Source organism: Fistularia commersonii, chromosome 17 (genome assembly GCF_037954325.1).
Source record: "Fistularia commersonii isolate RoL2024-O1a breed Wild chromosome 17, RoL_Fcom_v1.0, whole genome shotgun sequence".
Classification (NCBI taxonomy): Eukaryota; Metazoa; Chordata; class Actinopteri; order Syngnathiformes; family Fistulariidae; genus Fistularia; species Fistularia commersonii.
In genome coordinates this window covers 17,129,824-17,145,115 of record NC_141300.1, presented here as the reverse complement: position 1 = coordinate 17,145,115, position 15,292 = coordinate 17,129,824, and the positions used below count along the sequence as shown (strand labels likewise).

At 47.9% G+C, this 15,292-nt stretch overlaps 3 protein-coding genes across 5 annotated transcripts in view; 1 reads left to right on the top strand and 2 right to left on the bottom strand.

Moving 5' to 3' along the window:
• Position 1: 1 nt before the first annotated feature.
• On the bottom strand, positions 2-6,159 carry etfa (electron transfer flavoprotein subunit alpha). Its single transcript, XM_086163140.1, has 12 exons — positions 6,006-6,159; positions 4,660-4,809; positions 4,324-4,405; positions 4,089-4,171; positions 3,722-3,821; positions 3,449-3,559; positions 3,242-3,343; positions 3,027-3,095; positions 2,869-2,951; positions 1,672-1,737; positions 1,445-1,525; positions 2-495 (listed from the first exon to the last, which is right to left on the bottom strand). Exons 1-12 carry the CDS (start codon positions 6,042-6,044, stop codon positions 460-462), a joined length of 1,002 nt encoding a protein of 333 aa, XP_086019266.1. The 5' UTR covers positions 6,045-6,159; the 3' UTR covers positions 2-459.
• Positions 6,160-8,094: 1,935 nt separating this feature from the next.
• Positions 8,095-11,057, top strand: isl2a (ISL LIM homeobox 2a). Its single transcript, XM_086163444.1, has 6 exons — positions 8,095-8,229; positions 8,541-8,730; positions 8,893-9,152; positions 9,467-9,759; positions 10,279-10,446; positions 10,699-11,057. The coding sequence occupies exons 1-6, from the start codon at positions 8,175-8,177 to the stop codon at positions 10,813-10,815; spliced, it is 1,083 nt and encodes a 360-aa protein (XP_086019570.1). The 5' UTR covers positions 8,095-8,174; the 3' UTR covers positions 10,816-11,057.
• A 1,295-nt stretch (positions 11,058-12,352) lies between these two features.
• The window catches only part of scaper (S-phase cyclin A-associated protein in the ER), a 60,493-nt gene continuing 57,553 nt past the window's right edge, over positions 12,353-15,292 (bottom strand). For all 3 annotated transcript variants that reach the window (XM_086163132.1, XM_086163134.1, XM_086163133.1), the window contains 3 exons: positions 13,800-13,991; positions 13,217-13,265; positions 12,353-13,064 (listed from right to left, as the gene is read on the bottom strand). In XM_086163132.1, the coding sequence (XP_086019258.1) occupies positions 12,967-13,064; positions 13,217-13,265; positions 13,800-13,991 (339 nt within the window). In that variant the 3' untranslated portion in view covers positions 12,353-12,966. The remainder of the gene's footprint in view (positions 13,065-13,216; positions 13,266-13,799; positions 13,992-15,292) is intronic.

Below are 15,292 nucleotides of genomic sequence, written 5' to 3'. Positions count from 1 at the left end.
GTCATTAGTTGTCAGTTTAATACATTTGCTTTCCATTCCGTTATTTTGCGGCCGAGGACGCAGCTTTGTACGAACAGTCGGGCTTTAGAGTCCAGAGACACGTTGAGAATTCCCAAACCCAGCTTTCAAAGCACCGGTAAATAAAACACACGGTGTGTACGACTGGAGGCGAAGAAGAAGAAAAAAAAAAAAAAAAAACAACCATCTACCAGAGGCAAGTGGAAGCTTAATTGCTGACATTTGACACTTGTGTGTATAAAAACTGGCGTTTATTTCAAAACTGAGAAAGTTCAGACGCCAGTCGGAGGGGAGGGGGGGCCACAGTGAAACTATTCATGCACAGAGGCGTTTACAGTTCTGGAGCGGCGCTCAAGGCGAGCCTGATGGATCCTGCGGTCGCCCCGCCAGTCCTTCCTCTGGGCCGGCCGCCGCCGCCGCCGCCGCACGCCGGCTTTCGGCTCACTGGCTCAGAGCTTCGGTCATTTCTGGAACGGCCTGTGAAAAGAGGCGGGAGTCTGAGCGTTAAATGAAGGTCCGCGGAGGCAGCGCCTGCATGAAGCCGAATCGGCGTTTTCACGAATGACTAGGCTTGTTTTCACGTGGATCGGAAAGCGGACGCAGTAATTCGCGCTATTTAAACGGTGCGTTACTGACTGAAAACGGATCCCGGGTTTACATTTGAAACCCACGGGTGGTCGACGAGCCCGACCAGTGTTCGCTGAGAGCTCCGCAAATAAACCTGGATAAATTCAGGTTAAGGTTCAATCCTGGCCAAACGGTTCTTGGCGCTCCGGAGTCAGAAAATTTCAGAAACGGAGGCAGAAGTCAGCGGAGGAGTAAGTCGGGGGTATCAGCTGTCCTTTTGGGGGTAAAAGTTGAAAGCCCATCCATTTTAATCAGCCATCCGATCAGGTGTAAGCTGATCGCGGGCGAGAGGCCGCCGGTTCCTGCGCCGCCGGTTATTAGTGATCGGTTTGTGAGGACACCTTGGCAGACTGTGCGCGGCCGAGCGGCTGAATTAAACATGAACAACGGGGAGGCACGGGAAAATTATCGGCACGCCGGCCTCCTGCGAGGCGGGACTGGCGGTCGGTCGCTGGCGGCGTGCGCCGGGCGCGGAGGCGGCTCGACACACCGGGGCGGCCGCGCGTATAAACGACCTGGCGGGTGGAGGTGAATAGAAACTCGGCGCGAGCGCGTGACCGACTTTTCGTCGTCCAGGGTACGGACGGCCCCAGAGTCCGTGCGCTCCAGACGCAACCGCCACCCACGGATTCATCCCGGAGCTCAATAATTCAGGAGTTGCACATGTGGGATAAGACCGCGGTGCAACATTTATAAGTGGGAGCGCAAATGTTTTCTTAAGTCGTCACCGCCAATTTTACCTTTCCTTTCGCTCAAGATCGCGACGATGTGCGTTCAGCCATCGGCCGCGGGAGCTCACCTTGAAGAGATCGGCGACCAAGCCGTAGTCGGCCACCTGGAAGATCGGAGCCTCTGGGTCCTTGTTGATGGCGACGATCGTCTAAAATGAAAATAAAACTCTTCGGCAATGAAAATCAAATATCACACAGCAATATGAACATTTTGAAATAAGGGAAAATAATGATTTCAGGGACGCCCCGAGGCAGCGGGTTAGAACCAGACGGCACCTTTAAGGATGGACGTTACCTTGCTATCTTTCATCCCGGCGAGGTGCTGGATGGCCCCTGAGATGCCGACAGCGATGTACAACTCCTGCAGACACAGAGAGAGGGAGCCGTAAACAGCAGCCGGACATCCGATCTCGGGCCGAGGCGTTCGCGGAGACCGTCCAGTAAAAATCACTCGACCTCCCCGTGCCCGGCAGGGAACTGGCCTCCGTGGCTCTCAGTATTAATATTTCAGTTTTCATGTCGCAGCAGAAATCTCAAAGGGTTCAGACGTTCGTGGGTGAACGAAACAGTCATAGAAGAATTTCAAAAATTGTGTAAAACACCTGATGTCTTTAAGCAACAGTGTTTCCCCCTCGACTTTTTTATAATTTAGAGGAAAAAAAAAAAACGCATATATGTGAGGAAATTCTGGCCGTTGCAGTGAAAAAGATTTGTTCATAACTGTCCCAGATTGTGGTCGGCTCCAGCTGATGTTATCTGAGATGCTTCCACGGCGTGTGCGGAGGTCCAGCGGTCTTTGGTCTTCTCCCACCTCAATGCAACAACGCCGCGGACGTCGCGGCTCCACCGCTCCCACGTCGGCCCCCCAGAGTCGCCATCGAGAACATCAGAACAAGCGCCACCACTCTTTTGCGCTCCGCAGACATGGAGAACCTTCTCTAAATGACTCCTCTGCGGGCCGCGATGGCCTGCTGGGACTCCCGGCAGCCATCTTTAGTGCCTCTTTGGACTCCGTCTTTACTCGACCAACTCCCGGAACAACTGGAACAACAGATTCCTGATCTCGCGCCTCCGGCCGCTGTGGTCCGATTTGTAGAAACCGGGAAGACGTTCGTTGTTCGTTGGGTCAGTTGGTTAGGAAAGGGATGCTGGAAGATCTTTTGACTTCATTGAAATGAAAAGCAGTTGTCTGTCACTTTTTGGGTTGATGGTGTTTTGAACTTTGCCAAATTCAACTGTTCCGAAAGACCAGCCTCTCTTGATCTGCCTCTCTTGGCGCCGCAAACCTGAAATAAATCTTTTTTGGGACTTTTGCTTTTTCTTTTTAAACTCCGAATTAAAAAAAAAAAAATGCAACTGCAAATTTCTGCTAAGTATAGATAACATTCCTGTACGCAAATTTTCAGCTCGAAATACTTACTGATAACTTTTCTGTAAACTCAAAATAAACAGTGAGAGGGACTTTAAAAGAGAATCAATCCAAGTCACTTACAGGTGCGACAATCTTTCCCGTCTGTCCCACCTGCAGGTCGTTGGGGACGTACCCGGCGTCCACGGCCGCTCGAGAGGCGCCGACTAGAAAGCGTGACGGTCCAGAATTAAAATCCACTGTAACTTAGAATGACATTCCAGATGCAGAGCGACTCTCACCTGCGGCGTTCATCTTATCGGCGAGATCATAAAGCAGTTTAAAGTTATCGCCGCTCTTTAAGCCCCTTCCTGGAAGAAAAAATAAAAACACTAACTGGGAAGCAAAGACTACTGGGTCCATACATTTGGAATATCAGTATATTACGGCCTTCAAAATGTTGCTATCCTGTTGAGGAATATTGGAAAAAGAGCGAGCTGGAGAGGAGGAGTCCCACCTCCTGACACCACAACCTTGGCGCTGGTCAATTCCGGTCGGTCGCTCTTCGTCAGACTCTGTTCCAGCCACTCGGAGAGTCCAGCGGGAGAAGACGCAGCCACTGCAGGGGGAAATACAGTTACAGGGATTCAAGGGGCATTTTTATGCACATCGTTTGATTTTCTGAAATCCTTCATTTGTTTTTCCACAGATGAGGCCTCTGTACCGTCTTCTGCCGCAGCGCTTCCTCCTTCCACTGGAGCCGCCTCGAAGGATGTTCCTCTGACCGTGAAGACTTTTACTGGCTCGTTGCATTTCACCGTGCTGAGCGCATTTCCTGATTATATCGAAATGTCAAACAGGCATTAAGGAACATTTTTGTTTAATTTTCTTTTTTGAACTAAGCTTTTGCAAAAAACAACAGAAACCCCCCCCCCCACAGATGTTAAGAAGTATAACATCAGTGGATTCCGTGATTCTGATTCACAGCAGGATTTACCAGCATAGATGGTTCTGACGAAGGTGTCTGGAGACTTGATTTCAATAATGTCTGAAATGGGAGCCACGTCCAACTTGGCAGCCACTCGGGGAAGGAGGTTCTAAAATTGTGATTAAAAAAGGAAAATATGCAAAGATCACACTAGTGCAATGCTGAAAGAAAAATACATTCTTTCCAGGAACAGAAAGTGGTTGGCAGCCGTCAGCAGGTGGAGAGGAAAACGAAAAGGTCAGCACATTGTTGATCCCATTAAGTCTACAGAAAGACACCATCCTTAAAAACACGATTAGTGCGTGTAAACCTAATTCTAATCCATCGGGGTTATATGTTAATGGAGGGATAGAGACGGGGTCGGGCGCAGACTCACCTTTCCGAAGGCGGACGCACCGGCACAGATGTGTGAGAAGCTGAACTGCTTCTGCGTTGCCAAAACGAGTGGCGTCAGTTCCTCTGCAAAATAAAACAGCTGTTGTTTTTAGGGATTATTTTTCCCCACAAGTTAGCAAAAGCCTGAAACGGTGACTGACGGCCCTCAAACACCAGCTCATTCAAAATACAGAAATACGGCCTTTCACCCAAAACGCTCAGTTTTTTGCCCGTACCTGGAAGGGCGCCTTTGTAAGAATCATGCTGGACCACCAACACCTTCTTCACACCTTGTACTTTACTGATTTCCTCAACAACCTTGGAGGACAGGAGAAAAGTCAAACGAGGTAGGAGTCCATTTAAATTTCACTTGGTGTAAAATGTGCTACATCCACTGTCTGCCTTTCAACCTATTTCAGTAGCTACAGAAGAAAGAGTGAGTCGGTCTGTTTTCCAGAAATTGAAAAAAAGGCGCTGGGGAAACAGTGTTTGCGACAGAAAAACAACATTTATATCCAAATAAAGAGGAACAGCGAGTCCAAGGACACTAGATGCAAATGCTTTCCACCCACCTTGGCACAGTTCGTCCCTGCGACCAGACAACACACGTCTCCACCGAGCTTACTCGCAGCAGTGATGGCGTTGAGTGTAATAGGAGTCAGCTTTTCATTATTGTGCTCGGCGACCACCAAGGTGCTCTGAAACCTTTGGATGAGCCCCGTCTGTTGGAGTGAGAAAAAGAATAACAATGACAATGACATTTGCAGCCTATTGAATAGATCATTGTCATTCTGACAGATTACAAAGAGACATTTCAGACAATTATTTCCCGAAATTATTTGACGCTGCGGGGAAAATGCCTGAGCTGAACCTTGTGTACTTAAAATGGATCTCATTCAAGCCCACATCTTTTATGAGAATCACACAGGCTGTTTTTAACATTGTCCTGCTGACATCAGGCAAATAAATGCTGCTAAAAGCACAATGTCCTTAACAGCTGAGACAAAGAACACACAATATGCACAGGACATGAATCAAAACCAAACAATGCAAAGTGGCATGCCTTAACATCCTAGATAATGTAGTCAACATGAAATCATGTTTAAGGATTATTGTCATGTTGCAATCTTAAATCGACTAGGTGATATGTGATCCAGCCACATGTTGTAAACATAATGCAATTTGCGCCGAGCAGAAAACTGGAGCAGGGGTCAGCAAAGTTGTGGTCATGGAAAATTGCATACTTAGGCAGGTGTGCAAACTATCTCCTCTACGACCTTTGCAGCAGGAGAGTGAGGTCGGACCGGATAATCCCAGTCTCATCTGGACGCAGCTGAATCGCTTTTAGCTTCAATACGTAGCCGGATTGATTGCGATCGAATATGCATTGTGAGCAAGTACATTTGTTTGAACTTCCTCCTGTATTAATTCTAAGGATACCTGTGTTAGACATTACAAAACGTGTCGGTTGCGACCCTTACACAAGACGAAGGTTAAAAACATCATTGTGTACATTTGTTAGCATCATGCTAGCACCCGCAATGTTTACGAAAGCTTCCGGTTTCGTAACTCGTTTACAATCCGGGGGTTTCATAAGCGGAGGGCTGCATAACGTTATGCTAGCAGCGCCTAGCATCGGCTAAAACAAATAAAAAGTAATACGATGAGCTGTATAAAGTCACTTTGAATATACGAGTAAATATATAACGGATAAATGAACAGCGAAACCATATTAATGCTCGGATTTATTTTAAGCGATTCCGTTAGCTTGCAAGGTGAACTCGCTGCGAGTACATTAGCCCACCAGCTAACAGCTGGGCAAGAGCCGGGTAAAAACAACCGGAGTTCAGTTAGCTACTTCACGGAAAATGTGAATGTAGTCCGACGAGAGAATCACGAAGAGCCGTCTCCGTCTTACCAGGCGTGTCAGGCTCGTTCTGCTAAAAGCTCGGTTCATCCTGGAGGCTCCCGTCGAGTCGTTTTTCAGCGATGCAGAGACAAACAGCGTCGGACTCTGCCAAAGGTCACTTGGGTTACGGTGGTCTCGCGAGAACTGACCCAAATTCTCGCTGTCACTCCTCTCGCTCGTCCCGACCGCGCGCGCTCTCTCCCTCTCAACAGCGATGTCAACAAATGGTCAATATTTTTTTAATAGAAAATAAAAAAAAAACATTTTTTTGTGAATGACTAAATAAAAATTATATATAAAAAAGAAAGATACGAACTATGAAAAAAACCTTTGATGATGAGCTATCGAAAATTTACGAGGATAAATGTGTTAAAGCCAAAATACACACACACTCAGTTGATAAATTAAAATACTTTTCTATACCTTTTGTATGTACAAGTTCACGAGTGGCTACGAAAAACCACAATTCATAATCGATTGTCTGTTTTTTCATGTAAACATCGACACAATCTGTTTCGTATATTCATTCACTCATTCATAACGTTAAGCTGAATTTTGTCATACTTTGATTCATCATTCAGTTGTTGTTTTTAAGAATGATCTCCAAATGTTTGGCCAGATATTTGCAGAACTGCCGCAGCAAACACTGTTTGAACCCTAAAATATATATTTACAACCCTCTCAGTCAGAGAGGGTTGCATGCAGCGTCTTGCATGTATCTATTTGTTTATTTCCTGCCGGGCTTCCCAATAAACATTCCCACATATGACATTTATACGTGGGTTGCAAGTTTCCACTGATGAATGATAAATGGAGCACACACACGCATAAACGCACGATAATTCTCCGGAATCCGTCCACTAAAGTGCAGCTTCCCCGGGAGCGTCGTGGGTCATTGGCGGGCTGCACGTTTGACCGCTAGGGGGCGCTGTGGAGCGGTTTCATAAAAGATGTGTATTTACATTTTTTTTCAAGTTATCAATACTATCATATCGTTATTAATGTTATTTTTTATCATTTTGTTTAAATCACATCATGTTATGTATTATATTCTATAATATTATATCACATTTACTGTATTGTTATTTTATGCAATTGAATATCATTTCGATTTAATACGTAGTTTCTATGAGATGTAGAATCATGTTGATATATTATATGATACTGTTTTCGATTTTTTTAAATAATTAAATACAGAAAAGAATTGTGTTTTTAATTATAGATACAGTTGCTGTCGTCCTTATTGTGTTTTTTCAAATATAATGTTATATATAATATCCGATCAAATTCTAACACGTTGTACTGTATTTTTGGCCTTGTTAAATATGATTCCGGTTCAGTTTGATACAAGTATACTAATGACTATATATGCCCATAATTATATATCATTTTGATCATTTAAAAATGTCAAATAATTCATTGTATAATCCAATTACGATGATTCTTTTTTTTAACGTCATAGAAAAGGTAATATATTACCCTCATGACATCAGGTTATATTGTATTGTCATTTATAAAACCGATTCATTTAATACATATCCTATATAAATGCTATGCACAATGATGATACGATACGATATTGTTATATTTTGATTTTGACACGAACAACTGACACTTTTTTCTTGGCGTCTCGATTGCATTTACAACAACATTTATGAGCATTTTGGACTGGAAAAAAAAAAAAATTACAATAACAGCCACTTCACCCGACCACCATCATCGAGACCGTGACCGAAATTCTAAAAATGTCACCCACGGAGAAATTGGACGGAAAGATGTGGAAACTTCAAGTGACAGGCACCGCTTGTACGGAGGCACCCAAAGGGCCGCAGCTGTCGGATTAAAAACACGCTTCCCAGCCCGGCGTGCCGGAGAAGAGAAGGAGAAGAAGAAGAGGAGGAGGAAGAGGAGGAGGAAGAGAGGGAGGAGGTGCAGGGGTCCAGGAGGTAGATTTGCATGGCGCCCTCTCACCGGACCCGCCGAAGTCCAGGTCTGCAGACGTCACCGGCCGGGGAGCTTTGTTTCCTCCCCACCTCCCGACGGAGGAACACAAGTTTCTCATCCGGCCGGGGACGGGACGCTCTCCTCTCTCTCTCCCTCTCTCTCTTTCTCTCTCTCTCCCTCTCTCTCTCTCTCTCTCTTCCACCTCCCGGCTTCACACTGGGCTTTCAGTCGTGCATGGTGGACGTCCTGCTCACTTCTTTCTTGGATGATATGGGGGATCATTCAAAAAGTAAGCCCTTCCTCTTCTCTCGCACTTATTTTGGGATCCTTTTATTTTTATTTTTTTTCCATCATCTTTGAACTACGACCGGTCGTTTTTTTTTTTTTTTTTGCATGTTTGCGCAACACCGACTCTCCAGATAATAGAGTCGGGGGGACGCGTGTGGATAGATGGATGGATGGATGGATGGATGGATGGATGGATGCATGGATGGATGGATGGATGGATGGATGGATGGATTAAAAGAGCGTGCACAATTGTTGCATGAGAAAAAAGTGCAAACCCGCCACCTCCCTGACTGGCCTTCCTCTCCCACGCAGAGAAGTCGGGAACCGCCATGTGTGTGGGCTGCGGGAGTCAGATCCACGACCAGTACATCCTGCGGGTGTCCCCGGACCTGGAGTGGCACGCCGCCTGCCTCAAGTGCGCGGAGTGCGGCCAGTACCTGGACGAGACGTGCACTTGTTTCGTCCGGGACGGGAAGACCTACTGCAAGAGGGATTACGTGAGGTGGGAGGGTGCAGGGGGAAGATTGCGGGGATTATAATCCCGCAAAAGGAGTGAATACGTGAATGCGCGAATGGCGTGCTCGTCCAGGCTGATACATGTGCGGAAAAAGAGAGAAAAGGGAATGGAAATTCACCCTGGGATTATATTCTTGCTTCGTTCCAGGCTTTTTGGCATAAAGTGCGCAAAATGTAACATGGGCTTCTACAGCAGCGACCTGGTGATGCGGGCCCGGGAAAACGTCTACCACATGGAGTGCTTCCGGTGCTCGGTGTGCAGCAGGCACCTCCTGCCGGGCGACGAGTTCTCCCTGCGGGACGACGAGCTGCTGTGCCGGGCGGACCACGGCCTGCTGCTGGACAGAGCCTCCGCCGGCAGCCCGCTCAGCCCGGGGAGCGTCCACTCCAGGCCGCTGCACATCTCAGGTCTGACCCGGGGGGCCCGGAGCTGCAACGGAACTACTGCTTTCTTATTTTGAGGATTATAATCTGAAGCCAAAAGAATATTATCATCATCATGATCATTATGATGATGATAATAATTATTATTTGTAGTAGTAGCATTATTATTATTATTATTTTTATAACGTTTATTATTATTATTATTATTATTATTATTATTATTATTATTATTATTATTATTATTATTGCTGCACCGAGATTATATTTTTTCTGGATTATACATGCATTCATTGGATTTTTTTTTTTTTTTTTATTTAAATGGTTCCTCTTCCCTCCAGAGCCGGTGTCGGTGCGGCATCCTCCGCACCACCGGAACCACGTCCACAAGCAGGCGGAGAAGACCACCCGGGTCCGGACGGTGCTGAACGAGAAGCAGCTGCACACGCTGCGGACGTGCTACAACGCCAACCCGAGGCCCGACGCGCTGATGAAGGAGCAGCTGGTGGAGATGACCGGCCTGAGCCCCCGGGTCATCCGCGTCTGGTTCCAGAACAAGCGCTGCAAGGACAAGAAGAAGTCCATCCTCATGAAGCAGCTGCAGCAGCAGCAGCAGCAGCACGGAGACAAAACCGTGAGTTGCGGAGTGTGTGTGTGTGTGTGTGTGAGTGTGAGTGTGTGTGTCGTTCATCTGACAGCTGAAGCTTTGTTTTTATGCGATGCCAAAAATTAAAAAACAACCAACAACCTCTTTTAATCCCATTCGTCCAGCTCGGATTATTCCGTTAACCGTGGGGTTTATTATGAATTTGATATAGATTGTAATTGTAAAATAGGCAATTAAATGCCGTTTGTTTTTTTACCATTCAAAACAGACGCCACCTCGAGTTGTTTCGGAACACAAAAATAAATTTCCTTATTTTTTCATCATTTGTCTAATATGAAAAAACAATTAATTGGGTTTCATATGTCGATTAAAGAAATTATAGGTGTGGAATTGGTTTAAATACACATTTCACTTTTGGTGCCTGTTCGGAATCTCCTCGTGTTAAATCCACGGATTATTCCTCGTCTCGGGTGGATTTAAAAGCGCTGACTGTGTGTGTGTGTGTGTGTGTGTGTGTGTGTGTGTGTGTGTTTTTACCGCATGCAGAACCTGCAGGGCCTGACGGGGACCCCACTGGTGGCCGGCAGCCCCATCCGTCACGACACGGCCGTGCAGGGGAACCCCGTGGAAGTGCAGACCTACCAGCCGCCGTGGAAAAGCCTCAGCGACTTCGCCCTGCAAAGCGACCTGGACCAGCCCGCCTTCCAGCAGCTGGTGAGACCCGGGGCGTGACGTGGGGTAAAAAAAAAACTCGCGTGGGTTGCATAATGTTAATTTTTAAAATATCACTGAATTAAAAGTTTGCCGCGTCGCTGCAGGTTTGCAATGGCGTGACGCCCACGAAGCTCCCCTGCGGATCAATAATCTGGATTTAAAAAAAGCAACCCACGCAATATTTCGATTGCGTGTAGAGATGCGTTGACGCGCAAGCGCACTACCTGTTCTAACCCCACGTCCCACCCACAGGTGTCCTTCTCGGAGTCGGGGTCCCTCGGAAACTCATCCGCGAGTGACGTGACGTCCCTGTCGTCTCAGCTCCCGGACACGCCGAACAGCATGGTGCCGAGTCCCGTCGACACGTGAGGGAGGACCCACGACGCGGGTGGGAGTGGGAGTGTGTGTGTGTGTGTGGGGGGGGGGGGGGGGGGTTGTTGGGGCAAGCGGAAGTGACATTCGTAGATATTTCAAAACAACAACAATGAAACAATCAGAAGATGGATGGATGGATGGATTACCAGCCTCGCTGCCTTGCTCAAGGACACTCCGTCAGGACACGCCTGCGTGGATTTGACACCTTCGGGGAGGAAGGGAGGGGGGGGTGAGTGGACGGCGTGGACGTGCATGAACTTCCCGACTTCCGGTGATGTAATGTAACGCGGCGGATGGGACTGCCCCCCTCCTCCACCTCCGTTAATAAGTTATTATTATTTATTACGAGGACAGACATAATCGATCTGATCAATAAAAAAAACGATAGTTCGAATAGATCCTGCGAGGTCATCTATCTTTTTTCCGTAAAGTGTATTTTTTATTTTCCGTGGCGGATCGGACTAAAATGCCGGTGAGAAGGATGAACGCTCTCCCCCCATTTATGAAGGATCATTAAAATAAAATAATATGGATTTAAAATTCTCACAACAAAAATGCCGATCATATTGATAATAACAATCGGATCAATACCCCGGATGACGTAAGTGGTCCGCAGTCGCGTTTACGTCACCCGCGTCTCTCGGACGCATTTGCGATAGCGACAAATAAAATAATATAAAAATAAATTAAATTAATGATCATCAGAACAAAAAAAAAAACACATTTTATCGCGTCATTTCAGAGGTCGTTCGATTGGAAAGAAAAAGAAAATAAGACTAATTTGGATAAATATCCGGACGGACCCGAGGCCGGCGGTTTGGCGTCTAGACGGTCGCCCGGCAGCGGCGGCCGCTTATCTCCATCTGGCATCACCTGCAAAGGATACACTCCGTGAAAAGAAAAGAGAAAGAGAGAGGGAGAGGAGCCGCCGAAGCTGGTCCGAGGGGACCCCCGGCCCGTGAACGCATCCCCGGGTTTATTTTCCTTCCTGCAGGAAGGCGGAGCGGCGAGCAGCCGCCGGGCAGGAGGAGCGCAGGTCAGGCCGGCGGTGACACACGACACCCCGCACTATTTGTTTGGGTGGCTCGCTTTTTTCCTTTTTTTTTTTAAACCTTTAAAAATAAAATTAGTCAAGGAAACGGGGGGGGTTCTTTAAATTTAAAACAAACAAAAAGAAACAAAAACATTGCTGGTACACACTCGACCCCCGGGGCCCGTCTGCAGCGGCTTGTCAACTGAACATCATTTACACAGTTACAGCGACCCAAAGGCAACATTCAGTTTGCCAGGAGGTTATTACTCATCAAATGTGGCTCATAAAGAGATTAAATGAGAAATATTTTAATCCCAAATTGGAGTTTATGCGCCGGTCTATGTTGACTGACTGCAGGTCCAGGAATGAAGGTTCTGGAGACGGAGCCTCTGCAGAAGTTCCCCGTTATGGACGTGGTTTCCGGTACGGGTTCTTCACCGGTCGAACCCCCTCGGGGCGTCGGAACGGCGAAAAAAAGCTTGACTCGAACAAAAGGAGTGGTTTGATTTCCTGTTTAATATGTACATTGTATACACAATAGACACAATGTGCTACAAACATAATTTGAGGAATAAATAATATCTAGAGAAAGAAAAAAAAAAAAACGTATCGTGAACACGTTTAGTCAAGTTAACTGGTGACTGGCTTTGACTGGTAACCGACAATATGGTCGTTTTAACGTTGACATGAAAATAAAAACAACTGCGACAAAAGTAATAAGTTAACACAAACGGCGTCAGTGAAAATGTTTGGCGGTCGGTTTCAGTTTGAGGACAAACAAAGTCCCGCTTTTGGATCCAAAGCAGAAACAAACTGGGTTCGAAAGGACCTTTTTTCTTTTTCTTTTTTCTTATAAACATTGTGCTTCTTTGTCTTTTTTTATTTATCTTTTATTTTGTAACCGTCATGAACGGACGTGACATTATTGTGCAAACCCCTCGGCGGATTTCCGAGGGACAGATACGACGAGACAGTTGCTGAGTTAATTTTTTTTTGAGAATGTGACGTTTCTCCGGTCGTCTCCGGAGGGAAAAACAGTTGTTTGGCAGGTTCTCAGAGGAGAGAGGGAGATAGAGGACGTTTTTCGGGGCCGGAGCCTCGACACGCTCCCGTCATTCGTCCGGCTTCTTGAGGAAAAACTGCAGCGCCGAGTCCCACTGGTCTCGGGGAAAGCGGCAGGGCAGCCTGCAGTAATCCAGCAGCTGGGACACTGCGGGCGGGACAGAGGGAGACGGCGGGGTTAGGCTGCCATTCCAGCAGAAAAAAAAAACCCGAATGAAAACGCCTAAAATAAGGCTTTGCAAGCAAAAGATTGAACATCCGCGCTCGGATTTGACGTGAGAACCCGTCGGCGGAACTTACAGGCCTGCTTGGACTTGTGGTCGGGATCTTTCTCGTTGGCGGCGCAGTCCTGCAGAAGTCAAGCGCAAACATCAGTGATTTAAAAAAAAAAAAAAAAAACACAAAACAATTCCATCTGCCGGCACGCTCAAAATGCACGTTAGCACGCGCGTGGGGCTTGTTTCAGCTGATTTAAGGGGGGGGACCCCCAAAAGGAGTGTGTCTGGTGGCGGAGGGGCCGGGCTGGATTAAAGTGTCCCCCCTCCCAGGAATGCTCTCGAGGTTAACTCAACAATGGGGGCGGCGGGGCAAGACGCCATGCATTACCTCTTTGTTTGAAAGAAACGACAATAGCGCCTCTTTGCCCCCCCCCGCCGCCCCCTCGCCGCCGCTGAATGGAAGCTAATCGGGTGTCCAAACTGAGGGGAGAGCGGGGGGGGGGGGGGGGGGGGGGGGGGCTACCCTGTCAGGGGAAGACGGAGGAGACGGGCTGGCAGGTAAACGTGCGGCGGCGGAGGCCGTTTATCTTGGCGGGGTCGCGACTCCACCGGATCTAAGGGGTGTTCATCGGCTTCGGCGGGCGTTTGTTTTTTTTTGTTTTCACCTGGATGAAGGTGGCGAGCAGCACGCAGCTCATCTCCTGCTGCAGGATGACCTTGTTGGGGGAGTTGTTGTAGCACGCCGAGATGAGCGAGGGGAAGAGCACCCGGATGAGGCGCGGGTGGCTGAAATACTGGAAGGGCAGCTGACACAGTTTCTGCAGAACGCTGGGCTGCCGGCCAGACTGCACGATCACCTGGAACACACGGGAGGGAGGAAGAACCGGTCAGTCGCCGCTAAATCACCGCCTCGAGCCCCGCCCACATGTAAATCTGCCACTGGAACGACACGCAAACAGCCATTAGGAGGAGACCCGGGGGTCGGAGGGGGTGCTCGGTCTCCCGCGGCACAATTACAGGCTGTAAAAGTCAACGACGGGATGTTTTGTTCTTCCCGTGTAGCGGCGGGAATCGCCGAGGCGCTGGAACGCCAGGGGGGGGAAAAAAAAAAAAGAGCAGACGTCATCGCCGCTGTCACTCTCAGGTGTTCTGCGGGGCTCGGGGGGCTCAGGTGTGGAGGGCATTTGCAGGGTGAAGGGGTGGGAGTGTTGAGTGACAGGGCGAAGGAGGGGTGGAGGGCAAAACCAACATGGTGGCCACGCCTACTTTTAACAAAACCAACATCATTATTAATGAAACAACTCTTCTGCTGCCGCTTCCCAAGACCAGAGTGACGCTCCAGGCACCTTCTCCAGGAGGAAGACCCTCAGAAATCTCCCGCCCTCGGCGACGAGAACCGGATTCGAGGCATCGGCCCCCGAAACTTGATTCTCCTCCAATGAACCTCCGCCGTGGGAGAGCCACGACTCAGTGCTTTAAATCGATGGGTGAATTTTTGGGCTAAACGAACGTCAACCTGAATTAAACCTTAATCCTCCGAGACGTGATGAACAAGCTTCCCTCTTTTTGTCTGCTCTCTGGATGTGTGGAACCCTGGAAGGACAAAAATCCCCCTCCCCAAATTTTTTCTTAACTTAATATAACACGAAGGAATGTGGGACTCGCTGGACAAATTCATCCAGGAGAGAGGGGGGGGGGAAGAAGAAAAAGAACAAAAAAAAACAAAAAAAAAAACAGCCCCTCCGGTTGTTTTTTCAAAAGCGGCGCTGCTTATTTTCTCGCCGATTCGCCTCGTCGTCATGCAACTTCCAGGCTAAACCCTTAAAGTTGTGGCGTTTATTTCGCACACGTGCGGCGCCGCGGGGGGGGAAATTGGAAATTCGTCAAAAAGCCGGAATCCAACTTTCAACCAGCAAGTTGAGGGGAGGGAAGGGGAAAAAAAAAAAAAAAAAAAGGAGAGGTGTTGGTTGTTGTGTTTGGGTGGAAAATCATCCGACCCGGCGGTTTCATCCCCGACCGCCTGAACAAATTGTCCTCCCTCAGGTGCCTGACGGGCGGCGACATAAAACAAACAGGGCAGGTCTGCGCCAAGTCCACGGCCGGCTTTTTTCCACGCCTCTTAACTCCCGAGTCCCGCTACAGATTGAGCCGCGGCAGC